The sequence below is a fragment of the Microchirus variegatus genome, assembly GCF_963457635.1.
Source record: "Microchirus variegatus genome assembly, chromosome: 8".
Classification (NCBI taxonomy): domain Eukaryota; kingdom Metazoa; phylum Chordata; class Actinopteri; order Pleuronectiformes; family Soleidae; genus Microchirus; species Microchirus variegatus.
Window position 1 is genome coordinate 8,898,890 of NC_139809.1, and position 22,105 is coordinate 8,920,994.

General features: G+C 39.6%; 2 protein-coding genes across 2 annotated transcripts; both read right to left on the reverse strand.

The window, feature by feature from the left end:
- Positions 1-1,645: 1,645 nt before the first annotated feature.
- akip1 (A kinase (PRKA) interacting protein 1) lies at positions 1,646-4,666 on the reverse strand. The gene is made up of 5 exons (XM_083893960.1): positions 4,571-4,666; positions 3,256-3,445; positions 3,088-3,162; positions 2,870-2,989; positions 1,646-1,883 (listed from the first exon to the last, which is right to left on the reverse strand). Exons 2-5 carry the CDS (start codon positions 3,409-3,411, stop codon positions 1,731-1,733), a joined length of 504 nt encoding a protein of 167 aa, XP_083750086.1. The 5' UTR covers positions 3,412-3,445; positions 4,571-4,666; the 3' UTR covers positions 1,646-1,730.
- Positions 4,667-5,545: 879 nt separating this feature from the next.
- rpl27a (ribosomal protein L27a) lies at positions 5,546-9,099 on the reverse strand. Its single transcript, XM_083894417.1, has 5 exons — positions 9,026-9,099; positions 7,802-7,865; positions 7,620-7,695; positions 6,315-6,489; positions 5,546-5,715 (listed from the first exon to the last, which is right to left on the reverse strand). The coding sequence occupies exons 1-5, from the start codon at positions 9,026-9,028 to the stop codon at positions 5,587-5,589; spliced, it is 447 nt and encodes a 148-aa protein (XP_083750543.1). The 5' UTR covers positions 9,029-9,099; the 3' UTR covers positions 5,546-5,586.
- Between the last annotated feature and the right edge of the window lie 13,006 nt (positions 9,100-22,105).

A 22,105-nucleotide genomic window follows, 5' to 3' on the forward strand; every position in this document is an offset into this window, starting at 1 on the left:
AATGATGGAAAAACAGTCAGTTTTTTCTGTAGATCATAGTTAATTCAAGCTTATACTGTACATACAATACAAATTCTTTGACTCTCTTCAGGCTCTTTCTGTCTTTGTTAAGTGTTTAAAATGTGCATTTCAGTAAATGCACATTGGGATTTTTTTCTGTTACTATGAAAAACATCTCTCAAACATCTCAGTTTTTTGTCCCTGCAGCTGATGGTGTTACAAGTCTGAGGGTGCTGATGTGGAACGGCTGTGTATCTCTGGTTCCTGACCCCCTGGTTCTACCCATTTCCGCCTCTCACTATGACAGGATAGTCAAGGATCTCCAAATGCCTTCATCAGCCCTGAGTCAACATTGCAGCTGGCGTGGCGCTCGCACGTTCACCTGCAATCCCCAGGTGTCCTGCATCGACTGTTCAGCATCTGCACCGTGCTGCCGTCCAGCCACAAACCACTGGTCCTGCACAGTTCCACCCGACTGCAGGTCAACCCTTGGAGGAACGATCCGATCTGAGCAGTCAGTGCCAGATAAATGGGTGGACCTAAAAGATACAGATGTGGGGCAGAGCAGAAGTAGTGAGGTGCCCTCATCCTCCTCTGCATCTCTTACTGAGGATGAGACCAGAGCAACATTTCCTGCTGGAGTGAAACTGAGCAGTAAAAAACAACGTCCTCCCTGGAGGTACTGGAGGATAACAGGGCCTGAGCCTCAGCACAGACAGCCAGGTGGGATCTCGACTAAAATGACTTGATTTGATTTGGTTTTCACAAATAAAATATCAATAAGTGAACTTTAAAACACGACAAAGCACACTGATGGTCTGTCCAACTTGAGATATTCAAAAATGATCTAATCACTAGGACAGAACTGCTGATTTCTTATAGCATAGACAGTCATCCTACAAACTATTAGCAGCTGTCTCACTTTACTAGCACAAGGTTGCTGTTGCCTCCAGCTGTCTTGACAAAATATCTATACCTTCCATTGTGCAGTGCACTAATAACACTGTGCAACACAAAATCTACTACAACAGTCAGTTGTTTATATTTAAAAGTAACATAACCAATCTAAACTCTGATCGACATGTGCATCAATTCTTTTTTTAAACCATAGCTGGATTTGATAAAATCAACAAAACTAGCGTTGTAGTAAAAACATATTGGACTTACACAAAAATGTCCATGTTGCAGAACTATGACAATATCAAGTAACTAATTTAATCTAAAGGAGATCATGTTTATTTTATTTTTCTTCTGCAGGGAGTGCAGTACCGAGGAGAACCTCTCAACCTGCGAGGTTCAGCTTCCCCGTGCCGCAGATTTGTGGCTCGCCAAATCACAGCTCCATGTTTCAGAGACTTCCAGGTGGAATAACAACACCGCACTTCAGACCTCGACCACCTGTGGGACTGCAGTCCTTCTCTGCCAATGATGTGGCAACTCTTCTCTCATAATATGTCAGTGCATGGATGAACACAGTTGTAAGAAACAACAACAAATTACATACATATTTTTAAAAAATACTTTATTTACTGACACAGTATTAGTGCAGATAAAAATACTGGTAAGTGCCACACATTATGCTTTAATACCAACACTATCTAATACTGAAGTTAACTGCAATATAAATTATGGCTTATTATGCAGGATATAAAACATTTTGATAAGAAAATAAAATGTAATCTCATGTAAAGCAGGCAGCCAAGCACTAGCATTGGTCAGTTCTGTTTTTGTCAGAGGTCAAAGGTGATGCTGATGCTCTCTCCAGCTCTGACACTAACCAGCTGAGTCTGCTGCTGCTGCGATTCCTCCGTGCTGACAGTGATAGCGTACGTTCCGGGCGAAACCTCGATGTAGAAATCTTTTCCTTTTCCCGACACATGAACCTGAAGAAGAGACTTTGATTTTAACTGAATCCTGTAAAGATGCTGTTTCCAAAAAAATGATTCTATAGGCAAATGATCTCACTGCAGACTCCGTGAAAATCAGTGACACACCCAATGTAAACAAGCGGAAAATACAGAATCCATGTCCAAGTACGGGCCAAAATTATACTAGGGTTCTTGTTGATATCAAATACTAATATGGACCTATGTTTCTGAATTGAAGCTAAAGTGAAAATACTTTCTCAAGAGTTAATGATTACTGAAACTACAATATCAGTGACTGCAGGACACAAACTGGACGGAGGACAGATGATGACATTTACGCCACATAGACTCTAGGGGAAAGTATGACCTGTCGCTGTGTGCAATTGCTAACATTACAACCATAATTAGACTACATACACTATGTATGTAGTCTATGTAAAGTGGCTTTAATACACTACCGTTCAAAAGTTTGGGGTCACTTGAAAATGTCCTTATTTTTGAAGGAAAGGCACTTTTCAATGACTATAACATTAAATGAATCATAAATACACTCTATACATTGCTAATGTGGAAAACGACTATTCTAGCCGCAAACGTCTGGTTTTTAATGGAATGTGTACATAGGTGTATAGAGGCCCATTTCCAGTGTTCTAATGGTACATTGTGTTTGCTAATGGCGTTAGAAGGCTATTGGATGATTAGAAAACCCTTGAAAACCCTTGTTCAATGTTGTTAGCACAGCTGAAAACAGTTTTGCTGTTACTTTGACCAAAGCAAAGTTTGAAGGGCAAAATGATTATTTTGAATAAAAATAGTTATTTCTAATCTTGCCAATGTCTTGACTATATTTTCTATTCATTTTGCAAATCTTTTGATTAATAAAAGTGAAAAAATTGTATAGGTGACCCAAAACTTTTGAACGGTAGTGTAAATGGATAAAAAAGTAGATTACGCATAAACAAAGCAGTTTACTTGACTCTAATGTTTCAGAAAGTCCTTACATGTATCTGGGTTAGCAGAGCAGATGTCATCTTCTCAGCAGATGGTCGAGTGTGGAACCTGGATACATGATTCCTTTCGGTGTCTGTGAACTCAGTGCAACAGCCCGACCCATAGACCTTCTGCAGCATAGACAGAATCAACATGTCAGGATTCACAGTTGCTGGTGAACAGCACACAGTATCAGATAAAGGCCAGTGCCTTCACGAATATCACTGACCTTGCACTCGTAGGTCGTCTGTGCCATGAAATCTGCGATGGTTGCAAAGGCAACATCCAGCTCTGTGTTGGCTCTCTGAAAATGCAAAAAAACAAAAAAACAAAAAGAGAACTCAGCCAAGGTGCAGTGACTCAAAAACAATCCATGGACATAAAAGCAAGTGGGCACCTTGACATGGATGTGTGCATGTTTGTCTGGAGTCGTAGGGGTCTGCGATGCACCAAAGCTGGTCCAGTCAACACTACGCCTGGCTCGCTCCAGCACCTCGAGGCCCAGACTGCCAGAGCGCCGCAAAGAAGACTCCAGCCATGCTCGTCTTGCCATGAACAAGTCAAGTACAAACTCAGGTGGTCTTCATCTGCATAGAGGAACAAGCACAGAACACTCAATCAGACATGTTAAAGTGTGTACTCATGGTGTGTTTGATGGTGACGTGAGGCGATACCCTCACCGGACTCTGACTAAAAACTATTTAAAATTTAAAATGCTAAATTATTAAATTATACAGTAGAAAACAATACAGTCTTAGCAGGAATTTCTTTATACATTTTGTGTGGGGCTACGTAGAACATCTTGTGGCTGTGGAAAGAGTCAAAACAGGAGAGTAGAATAGGAAATATAAGACAAGGCTCAGACTGAGACATTGGGGACTGACAAGTGGGTTAAAGCTAGTTGGGAAACAGCAATGGCCACACCTGATAAGTATTGAATTATTGTGTTTCAATCAGGCTTTGAGCTTGGCCCCTTATCTCCAATGAAGGACAATATTTACACTTCAGCATACCAAGACATTTTGGACAATGATATGCTAGTTCCAACTATGTAGCAACAGTTTGAGGAAGGCACTTATCTATTCCAACATGACTGTGCCCCAGTGCAAGCACTATGGAGACATGGTTTGACGAGTTTGGTGTGGAAGAACCTGACTGGTTAAAAAAATGCCTTTAGAAGGAACTGGAACACAGCTTGTGAGCCAGGCCTTGTTGTCCAAAATCAGTGTCTGACCTCATTAATGCTCTACAGAATAAATGGGCACATATAAAATCTTGAAAAAAGTCTATCAAGAAACGTGGAAACTGTTTTAGCTATATAAGGGGGACCAATTATGTATTAAAATACTGTATATGTATTTGAATACGTCACTACACTGCAATGTCGGGCGTCTGAATACTTTTGTCCATATGGTGCAAGACAAGCGGGCGGAGAGAACTGCGCATGCGTGAAGATTAACGTCATACTCGGCGACTAGCATGTCACTTTTCTCTCAGATTTTTCAGGTGCTTTCTCGATATAGATGAAACTTAAACTCCTACATACAATGCCAGCGTTTACATCAAATGTTCTGCGCTGTGTCAACAAATATTCAACGACTGCTTTACTTGTTCAACTGTTGCGTGCAGGGCAAAACAAAAAGCACAACAAAAAGCATACGAATACATAAACACAGTGTTTGAGAAAAGTCCACGCGTCATTTATCAATTACCTTTGATTGGTCATCTTTACGTATTCCACGTCTCGACTGCTGCGTGGGAAGAAATTCAGCTGTCATTCACTCACACGCCACACACCGATGTGTGTCTGTGTTGCTCTCGACAGGACAGGAAACGCTGTAAGCGTAACAGCGCCCCCCTCTGTATAATACCTGAAATTAGACAACTGCAATCTCTATTAGACCCAGTAGATTTGTATTCGTTTTGACCCAAATGCAACCATTTCTGATTTAAGTAATTTAAGTGATCATCGTCATAAATTATATTTATAAAATAATCAGTGTCACAAACGCTGAATATGTTATCCATTTGAAAAGAAAACATTGTAACCCATTTCCCAATATTTATTGCCAAAAGCAAATTTGTGCACATTTCTCACTTTAGCTTTTTTTTTTTTATCTTATTTTGACAAGAAAAATCCATCAATCTCCAAGATTGATAAATAAATAGCAACCTCATGCCATGCACATCACTCAAAATAAAAATGTAACTACAGTTAAAGATTTGAGTTTACTCCTGACAAATTCAGGGACATGGCTTAATTTTGTGATTTAAAATACTTCAGCATCACTGGGTTTGAAGTTAAACCAAGCAAATCCAAACAGATTTTACTCAAAATGCTTCATGTAATTCTCAATCTACTCCACTTGGTTTAAATGTACAGATTATGTGCTGGATGCCTTCAATCATGCTACTTTTCTTCATTGTAGTGTAGGGCTAACAAGTGGTCCACACAAGAAAGCTGCTCGACAGTTCACACATTGCAATAACTGCCTTCTTAGAAAGTGAACACATTAACATGGTCCAAACATGTAGCCTTGTATAATCAGATGAGACTGAGGAAATGAGTAAGAATAGGAGAGACTGGGTAGTGTTAGAGTTTTCTAATTCCAGAAGATGGAAGTTATGCAATATCATAGATGCAAGCTGCCATAAAATTCCATAGAAGACATGACAAACGTGTTTCCACCCATATAGTTTATTTTTGCAAAAAACACTGACAGGAACTTTATGCCATCAGCACACAAGCTCCTCCCACTGCCTTGATCTTCTCCTCGGCCTTTCGGCTGAAGAACTTGGCCTTGACGATGACGGGCTGTTTGGGCAGCTTGCCTTTGCCCAGAATTTTGTAGTAGCCCTATAAAACAAAAAAAACATACATCAAAAAAACAGTTTCATTTCAAGTTGAATAGCAAGAGAAAACAAGCGAAAAAATTAATTAGGCTCCTAATGACTTGAACCTTTCTGTCTAATATATTCCTAAATATTATCATTACGCACTGTCTGAGGAAAATATTGTAAAAGCTTTGTTGCTGATCATGTGGCCGACAGGTCAACATAGAGCAAGTCAGTGAATAGGATCAGACTTCAATCTAAGAGGACTCTAGCACACCAAGACAACGAGTTGTGTCAAGATGAGACTCTAGTCTCTATAAAAGTAACCAGTATTACACTCAAGGACAACAATACAACATACAATGTCAGAACTGACTGCTTAATTATTGTCTGTACCAAGTAACATTGTCTTCCACCTTTTACTATAGCTTATGTTCATGACAAATTAATATACTAGCTGCTAGTCCCTCAGGTGTTACACCTAGAACAGTCATATTACTTAATAGCTAAAATGGGCATATGACCATACATTTTCGATTAAAATTGTTACGAAACACATTTGTTTACAACTTTACTTCTGTTGAGGAAAGGAGAGCATATGAAATATTGGTCAACACTTACAGCGCGCACAGCATCAATGATGGGGGCGGGGCCATCAGGCTTCTTGCCATAGTTGAGCCTCGTCTGCTCGCTAACCAGAGTCCACAGCTTGTCCAGGTTGATGGTGGGGCAATGAGTTGTGTTTCTTTTCAGATGGTAATGTCTCATACCCACTTTACCAAAGTAGCCTGGATGGCTGAGGACAAACATAAGGCAGAAGTTAGCTTTATTTTCATTCAACATGAAAGTGAGAGAATGGGTGGGTTATCCACAGATAAAGCAAAAGATGGCAAAAGCTTTGTCGCTGATCATGTGGCCGACAGGTCAACAACGTGCAAGTCAGTGAATAGGATCAGACTTTCATCTAAGAGTACTCTAGCACACCAAGACAATGAGTTGTGTCAAGATGAGACTCTAGTCTCTATAAAAGTAACCAGTATTGCACTCAGACAATATAACGTACAATGCCAAAACTGACTGCTTAATCAATTTAAACTTCCACCTTTTACTACAGCCAAGGGTAGATGATAAATTAATACACAGGCTGCTAGTCTCTCAGGTGGTACTCCTAGGAACAGTCATATTACTCAACAGTAAATACTAGTAAATATGTTACACATTCGTCAACAACTTAAGACACAGCAGTTCAGAGTGTCCTAATATGGCATCACTAAACTACTTTTTGCTACACTGCACATATCTCTTCTGTGGACCCATCTCCCCATGGACATCACAGTTCACAAACTGAGGAAATAACCAACATGTATTTAAAGCTGCAATTCCTGATCAAGACTTGAAATTGAATCTTATGTTTTACTTAGGGCTGCCCCAGACTAAAGGATAAATAGCCAGATTTGTGGGTGCCTTCCAATTTTAGGCTGATTTGAACAGATTATCTGGCTAAATTATCCTGTAGGGTGAGGGGATAACTGACAGTCAGATGCAGTCTTCCCGTTTTCAGGTATTAAAGACGTTTGATATTTACGACTGAATGGCATTTGGGACGTGAGCAGAATACCACAATAACCAATGAGAGCAAATGGACTTGGAAACAGGTGTTACATACATTTATTTAGAACCGTAACTTGTACAAGCTAAATTCTTTCTGTCTACTCAGCCATAACTTCATCCACCTTTTTTTTGCATTTCTCAGCAAAACGCAACACACACAACAGTTAACTGACAATGCCGACAGTCTGCCTCCATGCCCGTTATATTCTGAAGCCATGTTAAATCGTCAAATAAAAACCAGACAAAACAATTTTCAAAACTCTTTTTCCAATCGACAAGTACAACAAAACCAGTCAACACACGTGAGGCACCTACTATTTGTCGAAGTTGATTCTGTGGTGATGCATACCACCAGCATTACCACGACCTCCAGGATGCTTTCTGTGCTTGCCTGTTAGGATGGAAAAGCTCATGTTAATTGTGCATCACATTGGCACAGTGATAAAAACAAGTGATGATTAAAACCATCATAGGTAGACGGGTATGTTTATACTCACCAACACGACCATGTCCGTGGCTGACGTGCCCTCGGAGCTTCCTGGTCTTGGTCTTCTTGGTGGGCTATTACGGAAGGATTCAATGAGACAAACATTAGATGACTACATCTTATGAACATGATTCTGAATTTAACCAACACAAAACCAACTAGCTGGCTACATCACCATACACCAAATGAACCCACCACTTGCTAATGTGATGGCAGGCGTTGCAAGAACACCAGTAAAGTATGACTATATTCCTAAACATTATTATGCACTAATCAGAGGGAAAATATTGTAAAAGCTTTGTCGCTGATCATGTGGCCGACAGGTCAACATAGAGCAAGTCAGTGAATAGGATCAGACTTCAATCTAAGAGTACTCTAGCACACCAAGACAATGAGTTGTGTCAAGATGAGACTCTAGTCTCTATAAAAGTAGCCAATTTTGCACTCAAAGACAGTGTACAATACAATGTCAAATTTGACTGCTTAATCATTGTCTGTACCAAGTAACATTAAAAACACATGTAGTCTTTCACTTTTTACTATAGCTTAAGTTAGTGATAAATGCACATACTAGTTGCTAGTCATATTAATTCACAGTATAATCGGGCATATGCCCAATGTCCATACGTTTTCAGATAGCAATTTGATTAAAATTGTTAGGAAACACATTTGTCAACAACTTTACTTCCAGACACAGCAGTTGAACGTGTCTGTACTAATGCAGTTACTACACAACATTTAACTGCACATTTATCTTCTGTGAAATAAATACTGGAAAGAATAAGTTATGTTAGCCACGATATAAGGAGTTCAACCGGTCCATCTAATGTCCACGGCTACATGCTGCCTAGCATCTAGACAAGCTAGTGCTACTTTACCTGCGTTGGCTGATTTTTTTTAACGATAAACAAACAATAACATTAAGAAACTATCTATACCTGAAATCATGCCACATTTAACTAGATTGTGGCTGTTTTATTTACGCGTAAATTCATGGTAATACAGAGACGGAACCACCGGGTTTACTGCAGCAGCCGAAGGCCGAGCTAGCGCAGTCAACCGCTCACAAAACCTTATAATGTGAGCGAATAAACACAATAACAGTCATGAACTGCGTACAAGAGATGTGTGTACAATATACGGTCATTCGGTTACACGTTTTCGGCACGAACAGCCTCGGATGGGAACAGATTTAACTCTACATCAGTGTTCAGACATTCACGATAGCACCTACCATCTTGGAGGAGAGTTGAAAGAGGAACGGGATTTGCAAGTCGCGCGGTTTTGTGCGAGATGTGTTGAGTGCAGCGTTTCCTTGTGTTTTGAACGCGATTTGCAAACGGGATCAAGGGCGCTTTATCGACACCTACTGGACTGGAGTATGAAAAAGCTGTAAAGAGAAAAAACAAAAACATTATTATCACCACCGTTGTTGTTCTTTTTGAGTTTAAATAGCAGTAATAGTAGATAGACAATATTTACAGAGACGGCATGTTATAAAATATATAATATATATATATATATATATATATGTATATACATATAATTTGTATACATCCATTATCTACTAAGAAACTGGAGCCACAGCCTGTGCTGAAATCAAATAAACAGTGTTAAAAAAGTGCCATTGCCAAGTGTATATTGTTTTTCAGCCAAATTAAGATGTTCCAATGCTTATTATATTAAATAGTATGTTACAAATTGTTGCTTCAACTACATTATAGATGTTAAATATGTTAATGTAAATATTATGCACTTGTTTACATTGGCTCAGTGCAGAATTGTCACGGGGCTCAGGTTGAATCATCTTTCCACCAATCAAATCACCCACGTCCCTCTTGATATTGGACACATGGAACAGAGCTATCACTTTCATCCTCAGCTCACATAAACCCGAGGACACTTCACCTGCCTTTGTGACGCACACATCTTGTTCTGTCTTTGTTTATTCTCCCTGTCAGGTAAGACATTACAACAATTATACTCAATTTCCAGTGTGTCGTTTGTGTATTGCAATTATTTATTATTGCTTATGCGTTGTCATCATTCATTTCCCCCTCGGGAATATTGTCTATGGACGTGGCTAAGTGAATTTCATAATTCCACTAATTCCACTGCTCCCTCTCCCGCTTCTTCGTGGTTTTTTTCTGTTTGTTTTGTTTCCTGATTTTTTTGCCATCAAACATTGATGACACAGGAGATTTTGTACCAGCAGCTACTTCCATGTTTTCTGTTCTCTTTTTTTTCACCCAGGGGGCCTGATGTCCTGGAGATGGCAGACCTGCCCCACAGATGCCATGGAAACTCTCCCCAAAGGCGGGCAGCCTTGTTGCCACAGGTAGGCAAGTGTAATAGTGCAGCTGGCACGAGAGGCCAGGTCATCAGAGAATAGTCTAAATCCAGAATCTGTTATTACCAGTGCAACGTCGACAGAGAAAGTGAGTGAACATTCGATGATTTGTTTGTTGTCCTATATATGTACAGCTCTGCAGTAATGGATCCTGGAAGAAAAACGAGTCCGGACAGATTTGCCACAGAGAAACTAGAGCGGCATCACCATCATCTGAGAAACAACCGGGACAACCTGTAACAAGTGTAGCCACTTTCCTCAGGAGAATAAGGTAACTACAATACAGCATGGGGAACATGTTTACCTGACAGGTCAGTTTATAAGCATTCAAAGATCTCATTTTGAGACTAGAGATTGTAACAGATTATCAGGGAACTATAGTGGCCTTTGCTGTTTTTCTGGTGGGTCAAAATATCGATTTGGTGATATATCCTTCTTTGATACGCTAAGGCAAATGAATGAATGCAAGTAAACAGAACAGCGGGACTTATGTAACCGGGGGAGAGTTTTGAAAAGAAAGCTGAGCAGCCTTGGTGGAGGTTTGAATTCTCAGTACTTTCTTAAATATGATTTCTTTCTGTACTATAAAAAACCATGACACACCATTTTTTTTTAGCATAATAGACATCATACAAGCCCTCGTATATTTTCACAGGGTTCACCCAGAGGCCCAGAGGATTCTGGGTAATTCCTGCATACCTGCTGTGAGCCTGCAGCGCCTGGACCTGCGGTCTGTGTGTTTGTCATCGCTGCAGCCCGTGGTGTCTCTGGTGCGACTGCCATTCCAAACACAAACAGAGCCCCACACTAACGTCTCTGTGACTCGTCAAACTCCTCAGCAGGTAAAAAAAAAACCATGAAGATTTTCATTCAAGACAAAGACGAGCACAAGTTCTCTTTCATGCTTATTTCGTTTTCATTTTATCCCTGTGTCCCAATCTCTGCTCGCAGAACGGATTCATTCAAAATGAGGCGGATATTTTAGAGATCAGAGAGGATTTACCTGAGACGACACCAGCTTTATCTGATCACAGTCAACCAGAAACAACATCAATATCCTGGACAGAACCATATTCTCCTTACAGTTGCCCCTCTGAAGAACCTGAGCAGGACTCAGGCTTTGACTGTGAATCAAATCCGGATCAGCCTTACATCCTGTTTGACTGTGGCTCTGATGAATGGCAACTGGAAAAAAAAATGGATTCTGAAACATTTTATTTGGATCCAGATCTGGAACAGACCATGGTGATCCAAGTGGATCCAGAGCCAGACACAGCTCTGAATCACTCCCTGCAGCTTGAGGACGAGACCGAAACTAAATGTGGAGTAGATGTAGTTGAAATGGAGGACAGCGAAGAGCAAAGAGCAGATGTTTGCTGCCAACAGGAGGAGACCGACTTGTCCTTCCATCAGCCTGAACACGGAGATGTGACCGAGGTGGAAAGTGAAGATTTCTGTGCTGTTTGTCTGAACGGAGGTGACCTGCTCTGCTGCGATCGCTGCCCTAAAGTTTACCACTTGGCCTGCCATGTACCCCGTCTCACCAGCTTCCCACTGTAAATACTGCATCAACACCTACCTCTGTATACAGTTGTCAGCTGTGCAAACACTGTCGCCTTCTCCATCACAGTTATAAGCAGCTCAACCAGTCGAGCCTAAACAGTTGCTCACGCCGGATTAATGAGAGTCAATTATAAGTCAAGCCAAGAGCAATATGTCAAATCAGACTGATTCATCAATCATTTTCATTTTAAACCAGTTGAGACTGATTGAGTATCTTTTCTGGAACAGTCACCACCTTAATCTTTCCTCTGTACCACATAATGCTATGTTTCAAACCAGATAATCCTTTATTACAAAAGCACAGAGAGTAAGAGGTCATAAATAGTAAAATAAAGTTATACTTAACCAGATCAGTGGCAATCAGCTGACTGTCGTGGGTCTAGCTCCACCCATACCGTACCATTACTATGGTAAACCAAGGGAAGGGTTCAGAAAAATGTAATGTTGGGGCAAAAAAAACATACCGTACCGAACCAAAACATGCCATAATATGCCATAATCACATAATCTAGCTGCCACCCACCCTGCACTGCTGCTGTATACACACAAACACTCCCTCAGTCAGGTCTGACACTATTGCTTGACACAGCTCACTTTCAGATGGATGGATGGCATAACTACCCAAAAAAATTACCAGAAGTTACGCACTGGAGCTTTAATATTAGAACTAATTAAAAAAAAAAAATAGAATAACACATCACACTGTAAAGAGTGTCAAACCTTAAAATGTACAATATAGACATACGTAGTAAATGATAATGCACTGATATACAGAAGAATACCATTTACATGATTTAAGACCTTCGAAAAACAGTGGGGTTAAATAGCACATAAACCTCAGGCTTTAGCTCCACTGGTAATATTTGGGATAAGGATGTATTTATTCTTACTTCCTAGTTTCCCTCAACAAAAACGTGTCTCTCCTTGTAATATCTGCCTTTAAAGATAATATACAGTAGTTTTAACTTCCAGACTGTGAAATAACACCAGTCTTGTGTGTCCTGCAGAGGTGACTGGGAGTGCACGTTGTGCAGATCTGACCAGGAGTCTGCAGAAGCCTACGACTGTGAGAACATTCAGTTCTGTGGTGGAGTCAAAGCTCCGTACACTTTGTCCAACCAGGACCAGAGGGTGAGCTGCAGCGCAGAATCTGGTTATGGACGCTGATCATAATAATGTTAATAGTAAAAGTGAATGATTACAGGTTTGTTTGTGTGTTTCCACCTGCAGAGATGTGAGAAGCTGACTCTGCTGTTGTACTGTCACCTGCTCAGTGCTCCATTTCATGAACCTGTCAGCCCTCTGGTCAGTCTAACAGATTTACAAAGATCTTAAAGGTCAGGGATTTTAAAAAAAGAATATGAAATGTCTACAGAAATATACTATGCACTACTTCAAAGTTCAAAGTTGTAGAAAAAGAGTTATTTTTACAAATACAAATACAGGAGGGAGTGTATTAAATGGAATTATATACAAGCATTTATATATAAAGTGATTTTTATCCTTTATTTAAATGCCTTATGAATGTAAATGAGATTATTTATGAACTGACCGTACTTTGATACTTGACATTGGAGATCAGACATTCCTCTGAGCAGACAGACCAGGGATTAACAATCATTGAGACATAATAAACAGTGTCACACACTTTCACTTTCATAACAAACAAGGATGTTAAAAAAAATCATTAAAAAATAATCTCTGTGAATGTGCTCCAGGCCCGGAACTACTACCAGATTATCAAGAGGCCCATTGACCTGTCAGTGATCCGCAGGAAACTGGACAAGAGCGAAACCCTGCACTACTTCAGCGCTGAGCAGTTTGTTGACGACGTCCTGCTGATGTTCAAGAACTGTGCTACGTTCAATTACGTGAGTTTGTTTGTCATCACAATGTTGGAATCTGATAGGATTTGTAATTTTAATCTGATTTCTGCCGTTATTGAAACCTTTTCTGTAATCCCAAGTTTAACAAAAAACTGAGCCACATCAACACTTATAAATAAACCAGGCAAAATAAACCCTTTTTTCACTGCAGATATTTTTAACATGAAACAGTCGAGCAAACATGGGTTTTATTAGTGACATAAGGTTTCACTCCAGTTTTATAAGAGGGTAAGGGTTAGCCAGGGTCAAGTGGAAGGGAAGGTTGCACTAAATACGTGACACTCTAACCTGGAGAAGCTGTTTTTGTTTTCTGAAAATTGTGGAGACATTTTATGCAAAATCAACTTTTTAATAATTTTAACCCTTATATTTGGGACTCTGGAGTCCCTATGAGTCGGCAAAGTTTGAAAAAAATGACTCACTCATGTTTTTGTGGTCCTCCGCACAGGAGATAAAAGACGCGATGTAGACTTCTGCGATCATTGCTACGTCACAAATTCCTGGAATTGAGCTCCGCTTTGTCCTGAGACAACGTGAGGGTGCAGGCGAGAGGAATAGTATCCGGAAGAGCGGAAGTCTGCGAAGTGTTCTATTCTTGGCTGCACAGTGCAGCACAGAGTTCTACACAAACTTCCAGCCTCAGAGGATTTATGTGTGGATGTGTGGATACATTTTATATATGACGGCAAATGATGGCTTTTCCAAACACTAACTGTTGTTAGCTGCCGGAGCCTCAATGACGCTGACATAGTTTCCTGTGTCTCATTTGCATTTAAAGAGACAGACACTCAAAACAGAGCGTTCTGAACAGGGCTGTTTTGTCAGGGTGATTGAACTGCTGTGGTGCGTCATCCTTGAGGTATTTTGACCAAAGCATGTTCACAGACATGTTCATTAGGACACCAGGGAACTAGGTTAACTTGTACAAAAAGGGTATAATATGTCTACTCTAAAACTCCATACAATAAGGTAAATGAGATAAACGACATTGGAAAGAATCCTAACCTAATACCCCGTAACTCTAACCTCAAATGTTATCTTTTTGTCGTGCAGCCAGACTCTGAGGTGGCTCAGGCCGGTCAAAACCTGGAGGTGTTTTTCTTCAGTAAACTGCAGCAGATTTTCCCGGACAGGACGTTCCCATCGACGAGTCAGGACAGAACAGACTCTGCTCGACTCCGGTGGCAGACGAGGAAGAGGAAGGAAAACCACAGGAGGAAGAGATGCATGTTTAGTGGGAAGAAATATTATCTATAGTTTTACACTGATGTGCAATCAAGAACAGTGATAATCAATTTACTTTCACCGTTTAATGGAAACAAATCATGCGATGGGAAGAAAGAAACTTGTCGTGTCATTTTCACATCAGATGAGAAATATTTTTTCCTCAATGAAATAAAATACTTTTCCCTGCAGCTTTGTTTCCCTGACTCAAGTTGAGTGATTTACGAGTTATCAGCAGTAAGTATAATGACAAACGGAGAACAAATGTGTTTTACATGACACACTTTATAGAGACACTTAAGTTCTCTGCATACAAGCACGGATGGATTATTTGACAATGAGCCTGCCCCACCTCAAATGAATACAAACAATATTGTCCTATTTGTCCTATTAAGACAAACAGTTTTACATTTGCTTATGAAGACCATAATAAGAATTGTGCTCAAGTATCCAGAGTTTCTGTTAAATAATAGTATTTTTAATATATGTACAGTATATATTTGGAACTTTCTCATGTTTAAAACACCTGTTGTGGTAAAAAAAAAAAAATGCTTCTCCACACACTCACCGTTACTACATATAACTCCCACCACCAGGGGTCATCTTTGTATTTATTTCCACACTGCATTTTCCTCACTGGTGTGTGGCCACTATCAGTGCAGCTGGAGATTATCCTGTGTGTTCTCCTACACACAGACAATGTTGATGTTTATTCAGAATGACCATTAGAGAATATGAAGCCACCATTTTTTGGTGAGGACACAGGTTGTAAATAAAACCCCACAGCTAAATCTTGATAACTTTATAACTTCCTCTGCTTTGGCTACAAACTATGTCTAGGTGCTATCTAAATACTGTGGAAGTCTCAAAGGCTGACTGCGTGCATCCTGAATCCAGAAACTGTGCCGTAAAAATAGCCATCAGTCCCTCTCCAAACTTTGTTATGTTACAACAAAACAATACTTCAGCTGTGCCCCTAGCAACGCTCACCCATCCACATCCACCACCAGCAGCAGCAGCCTGTGGTTTCACGAGTCTTTGGTGCTTGGACACGATGGGGGGAGATATCAAAGCGGAGGGAATGAGCTTGTGAGCAACAACCCGAGGAAAATCCGTCCCCCCTGAAATCTAAACAGTGGTAATGATGGTGGTTGGTGACCTGATGAGAGTGGTGAAGGATGAAGAATGAGGGATCAGATTGAGAGAGACTGATGAGGAGGGTGAGAAAATGGATAAGACACAATGAGACGACATGAAAAAAAGAAAAAACACGTTAAATGCTTGTGACGCAGGTTTGTGAAGCGTTTGGTTAAGATGAGACGCACACTACAATACTGTGTGTTTTGTTATGATTATGACCATGATTCAGAATGACAGGAACATGCATGTGCACGCACACTCAGCAGAGCAAATCACATTTCAATTTGTGTAAAACAAATAGCTTTTTCCACATTTTACCGATTGGAGTGAGCCAATATTTTCAAGCTGTAGAAATTCTCTAAAAACTGTGTAAACATTCAAAAAAAAATGTACCTGTTTATCTTTCTGGCTTGTTTGAGTTCAGATTTAGATGCAATCTCAGACTACTCACAAATGTTTGACATCTATAATCGTCCTAAAGTGGTTTTATTATATTATATTGTGACCTTTTTTTCCTTCTAGGAATCTAATTAAATTCATGATGTTCTGTTCTTTGCTTTTTTGCTCCTAATGTGATTTTCAGTGGAATGGAAATTTTGTGCTAGAATGGGTGACATCTAATGGTGAGACTGAGTATTACAACAAGCCCTCCCTTTCCTAAGCATGTCAGGGAACCATGATGGCCTTATCATACCAAAAACACTCTTCCACAGCTCTCTAATCTCTCGGCTTATTCCTCTTTCTGATGTATTGGTTTATATATTAAGGTTATTTGGTCAGAGCTGTTTGTTTTTGTAAAACGATACCGTTGTCTATGCACAAATAAAAGGTTTATTCAACTTCCGGCTTTAAATGACTTTAGGGGCCGTGAAGGTAATGCAGGTGGGCAAATGGGAAGGTTTTCATTCTCAGCTTTGTAATTAATCTTCAAATTACTGTAAAAATGTGAATGACAATTAAAATGATTGTATTTATATGCCTTTGTTATTATGAATAATTATACAGAGCATTTTCTTCCTATAGTCACCCCCGCGACCTTCACTTTATGCGGAGGATCAAGCGTAAGACGGATGGATGGAAAATGGGTCACACCGTTATTAAGTTTGAGAATCCCTTTTCTTTTTCCAGGATGCACCTCAGCGTCAGACAGGACAGAGCAGGAAGTCTTGGATCGTTGGTGCCAGTGGCTTTGGTCAAAATGCTCTGTGTAATATAATCTGTAAAGATACTGTAGCTGCACCATGACTGCTCTTTGCTCTGCAAAAGCCTGTTTGAAATGGACGGCCAAATAAACCTGATAAAACCCACTCTAGCCAGGCCATAAACACAATATACTGTTGTCGAGCAATGTATACCTCCACTAGGATCTAAACATTTAAAGATATTGCCATTGTAGACATAGAGAGGAAAGATGAGAGAGCTTTTAAGGGGCCAGAACCAGCCCTAAGGCTAATGTTGAGATAAAATGTGGGAAATTGACCATGAGATGTTATCAAAGGGAGGTTTATTCTGCTCTTGTGTCTTTTAAACCCACTTTATTCAGGCCGGTAAACCGCAGTCACAGGTCTGCTGCTATCTCTTTATCTTCTATCCTTTCTTTTCTGTGTTGTAATGTGCAGATGTTTCATTTAAAAACATCAAAGCCCCATGCCCCCCCCCTCCCCACACACACACACTCTGTCTGAAATTGGATGAATCACTAATGTTCACAAGAGAAGAAAGAAGAGAAAGTTTGTCCAGCCTGAGGGGAGAACATCTTCTCTGAGATAAGCTCTACATCTAATGTTTAGACCAAACTAAAGAGCGCACATTAGCTACGATTATACAACCGCTTTGGCTCTTGGCGTCTCATCTCATTTCAGCACCATCACTCTGGAACTGTTGATGAATACTTCCCTCGCTCAGATTACCTCTCGCTCTTTGTCGTTTGGGGTCGTTCAGCGTCATTCATTCCCTCACTTCCAGTCTTGATAAGTTGTTTTGCGGTAAAATAACATAATGTTCTTGAATGATCACGTCTGGGATTGAGATAAGTGCAAACTGTTTTCTTTGGAGAGCATTTCTTTAGGAGCTGAGATTGTAGTTTATTACAAAATGCATGGGAATAGATCAGGAGCAGGTTTATGATAAATGCATCGTGACAAAAGTGGATCTTCCAATCGACTATATTTTCAATCTCAGTCTGGGATATAAAACCTAAAGAAAACAATGATTAAAGTAATGTTTTATATATAACTTGAAACACATTCAAGCCATGAGTCAATTCACTTCATAGTTTAAAAATCACAGCTATTAAAAAACTCTAATTTTGTACCCAAATTTGGGAAATAAGCAAGGGATGAGATGAATATGGCAACCTGGAGCCCAAATACAAGTGAGAGTGAAGGCTGTCATGAGAAGCCTTTGAATATTTAAATCAATCCAGGCTTTGCTTGATCCACTCAAGACTGTGACTCAGCACAACAACCGGTTAATATGAATTTATGAAGTGAAACCAGTACAGTGCATTATGATCACAGGTTCAATTTAAATTGATCTTCAAGGGTGACCAATGATTGATGGCCGACATCTAAACCTTGGACGTCAAAATTAGGATCACACTTTCCATTGTTTTGCTGTGACAAGGCCAAATTATTTCTTTCTGTTCTCATTTTTACTTTGTTCACTTTAGTTTTAAACCTCATCTTCTCGTTCTCCCTGCTGGAATAAAGTCTCAGTTTGTGGATTCCTGCACACCTCCAGACAATTAGTGCTGATGAGATTAACGGAAATCTGATCAAATTTTGACATCAAAATGTATTTTTGACTGTAGGCGATTCAGAGGAAGTTTGACTCCCAGCCACAGGCAGAGAGATATCCAAAACTCACAAGGAAAGTGGCATTCAGCAAAATACTAAACAAGATGCAGGTGAAGACAATCAGGAACATGTGTGAGTAATCAGTGGAGAATAAGGGAAGTCAGTAAAACGAGACGTGATACACAAGTAAGAAAAAGTTCAATAGGAACAGTATCTAGATCAGAATATACACAAGGATCTATAAGCTATACATATACAATTGGCGTCACACACAAGTGATGAACCAAAGTCTAAGAACATTTATGAGTAAAAAACATTTCCATAGAAAAATCCAAAGATGCCTGGAAGCAGACCAAGGCATGAAATTTTGCTCAACTGAAGACAAAGAGATTTTAAACAGTCAAAACTAAACAAACATAGCTGTGTAATTGTTGCTTCTGACTTCATTTTCCAAAACTTAAAAAAGCTCCTTCTCTTTTTTTTTTTTTCATTTTAACAATGGCATCTCCTACTGCCAAAAGTTGAAATCACCGTAACACAACGTTTCCCACATCATACATGGTGGATATTCTCATTTCACGGAACAAACACAAACCTTCCATAGACAGATTCCTTGTGCACACATTTCATCTCTGAAGATCTGGTTAAGCTAAAGGCTAAGATTTGAATTGTGGTTCTGTTAACCCTTTAACAACGAGCATATTGCAGGCGACACTTTGACACTTTGCATTACCGTAAGTACACGATGGTTTGTCCGGGAAAAACTCCAAACGGTTTCTGAAAGCTAAGAAGTTGCACGTCAAAGTCAACATGTGGTTATTATGGTAATTTAAATCGCGATGTTACCGGAAGACATCTAATCTGTGTCCGAGAGGAGAGAGTTGGAAATTGCGACAATGATTCAAACAAAATTATTATTATTTTAAATATGTTTAATACTGATCAAATTTAACACACAGAGAATGTAGTGTTTTCTCGAAGTAAAACGTTTATTTTTTCTTCATTTTGAATTATTAATACACTATTCTAACATACAATAAATTGTAAAAAACTGGAGAAATGGGCAAAAGCACCTCCAGGACATTTTCTGGCCCTTGTATGGTTAAAAGAAGCAAAAAAAGTGAATTTTGAGGCTTAGGCGTTAAAGGGTTAAGGTTAGGGTTAGACATATGTGTGTGTCTCTGTGTGTGTCCAACTATTGCATTTCTTGGTTGTGCTTAGTTTTGTGGGAACATGACGTCGTCCCATGTGTTTGTCGCTCTGCAGCTCAGGAGAAATTATTCTTCCCTCTGCCTGATTAAAAGCTGCTATGGATGGCTGACTCTTTACTGTAAAACACCGAAATGTGCCTTTTCCCCTGATTACAGCGGCGGACTGCGCTGTTCATTAAAATGTTTCATTGACGAGATGCAGGAAATGAAATGAATTGCAATTTCATAAAATTGATGGATGGCATCGTTTATCTAATCTAAAGTGCTGGAAGCTGACTGAGATCATCAGCTCTGTATTATGTCATTCATATTCCAATGGTCTGGCGTTAGGTGCGATTTGGGCAAGCATTTTACCAATATATGCAATATTCATCCGTCTCTGTTTCAACATTTCTTTGTTCAGTCCTCAGCTGAACTCCCCCAGTATAAAGTGATATGGTACCAATTATATTTGCCTCATGCAAACGGACTTTCAGGGTATATGATATCTAAACATCACTGAGTGTAATTGAGTAAACATTCCAAAAGCCCCATCCGTGCCGTGCATTGGAAAATGGATTTGGATGTACATATTGCGGTCGGGTTGTTTTCATTTCCTCGTTACTGTTCATGCTTTAGGTTCCAAAACTTTTATCCTAAATCCAACAAAAGAAAAGAGCACCAAAAAAGGAGATTTGGAAGCACTTCACTCTGAAATGGATCACCGTGTTTTCGGGACGCCCTGAGTAACATGTTCTTAATGTTCCATAATTTAAACTGCAAAAAACTGTAGTTTTGAAAGGAGTCAGGCCACAGTTATCTTGAAGTTCAAGTTTGTTAATACAACTATTTAAATACCCAACAAAATGGAGGGGGGTTAAAATTAAAATATCTCCAAATGAAGACTAATGTTATCCATATATATTTTCCAACACCCCTTTAACCCATAAAATTCATATGTACGTATTAATGGGCTGTTTTTGCTGCCATTTTTAATGATGTCATCTGCTTTACCTATATCCAATATTGTGAAATGACCAAAGAGTTTTGTGCTTATTTTGTACTACTAGTTACTAGTTCACTGTGTGTATTTGTCACTAATAGATCATGACTACTCTACTACTACTACTTCTACTACTACTACTAGCTGTTTGCTGCATGTTCTATTCTCAGTGGACAACATTTCCCATGATTCATTCCATGCTGCTTCGCGATAACATCAAATTAGGTCTTCTGTAGGGATGGAAATCAGTATCGGTCCATGTCGGTATCGGTGCGATACTGGTCAAAATCACTGGATCGGATATCGGACAGATAAAAGTGTAAAATCTGATACAATCCAAAGATCCTATATATGGCAAAATTCAGCAAAATCATTGTAGCTAAAATAACTGTATCGGAATCAAAAGACAAAAAAATGGTATCGTCCCATCCCTAGTCTTCTAGGATCTAGAATCTAGGATTCCTAGTGGCAGAAAAGGACATACTGTCCACTTAAAGGTCCAGTGTCTAAGAATTAGTGACATCTAATGGTGAGATTGCAGATTGCAACAAAGGAATGACCTTCAACTCTCTCTTTCCTAAACATGTCAGGAAACTGTGGTCGACTTCATTTAGCAGACAGGATGTAAACACTCTTTCACATTTCACCTTTTCAGGCTTCCATTCGGGTTACTGTAGATTGTTGGCACAAGATGACAGCCTCCATAAAGCAACTCCCTTACCTAAGTTTATATAAAGGGAAAACTGGATAGTGTTTATACCCTTAGACATTTTTTGCCAATAAACCCCAATGTTAGGTACTGGACTTTTAAAACAGCCTTTGCTAAGTGTGTTGGAAATACAATTCAACCTTTTTTGGGAGGTAAGAGCTCATTAGCTTTGCATGAAAACCGATACAGTATCACATGGAGCCAGTATGGAAATTGGGCCCAAATGTTAAGAATGAGCGTCAGTGAGTGGTTTTGGTCGAAAAAAAAAAAAAAAATCTTATTTTATAGGCTGATATTCATGTGTGTGAAATTGAAGCTCCTGCACGGTGATTTATTGGCTGTATGTGGCACGTGTTGTGTGGTGGTGAAGCTGAAGGATTGTTCATCCAGGTCGACTGAGTATGATGTCAGGAGTGTGACTGATGCTCTCATCAGTGTTTTTATTGCTTTT

Coding starts and splice junctions, on each gene's coding strand:
- akip1 (XM_083893960.1), bottom strand. CDS start 3,411: ATGGCAAGACGAGCATGGCTGGAGTCTTCTTTGCGGCGCTCTGGCAGT. Junction 3,163..3,255: donor ATGCACACATCCATGTCAAG/GTGCCCACTTGC, acceptor TTGCATTTTCAG/AGAGCCAACACAGAGCTGGA. Junction 2,990..3,087: donor AGACGACCTACGAGTGCAAG/GTCAGTGATATT, acceptor TCTATGCTGCAG/AAGGTCTATGGGTCGGGCTG.
- rpl27a (XM_083894417.1), bottom strand. Junction 7,696..7,801: donor CCACGGACATGGTCGTGTTG/GTGAGTATAAAC, acceptor CCATCCTAACAG/GCAAGCACAGAAAGCATCCT. Junction 5,716..6,314: donor TCATTGATGCTGTGCGCGCT/GTAAGTGTTGAC, acceptor TTTGTTTTATAG/GGCTACTACAAAATTCTGGG.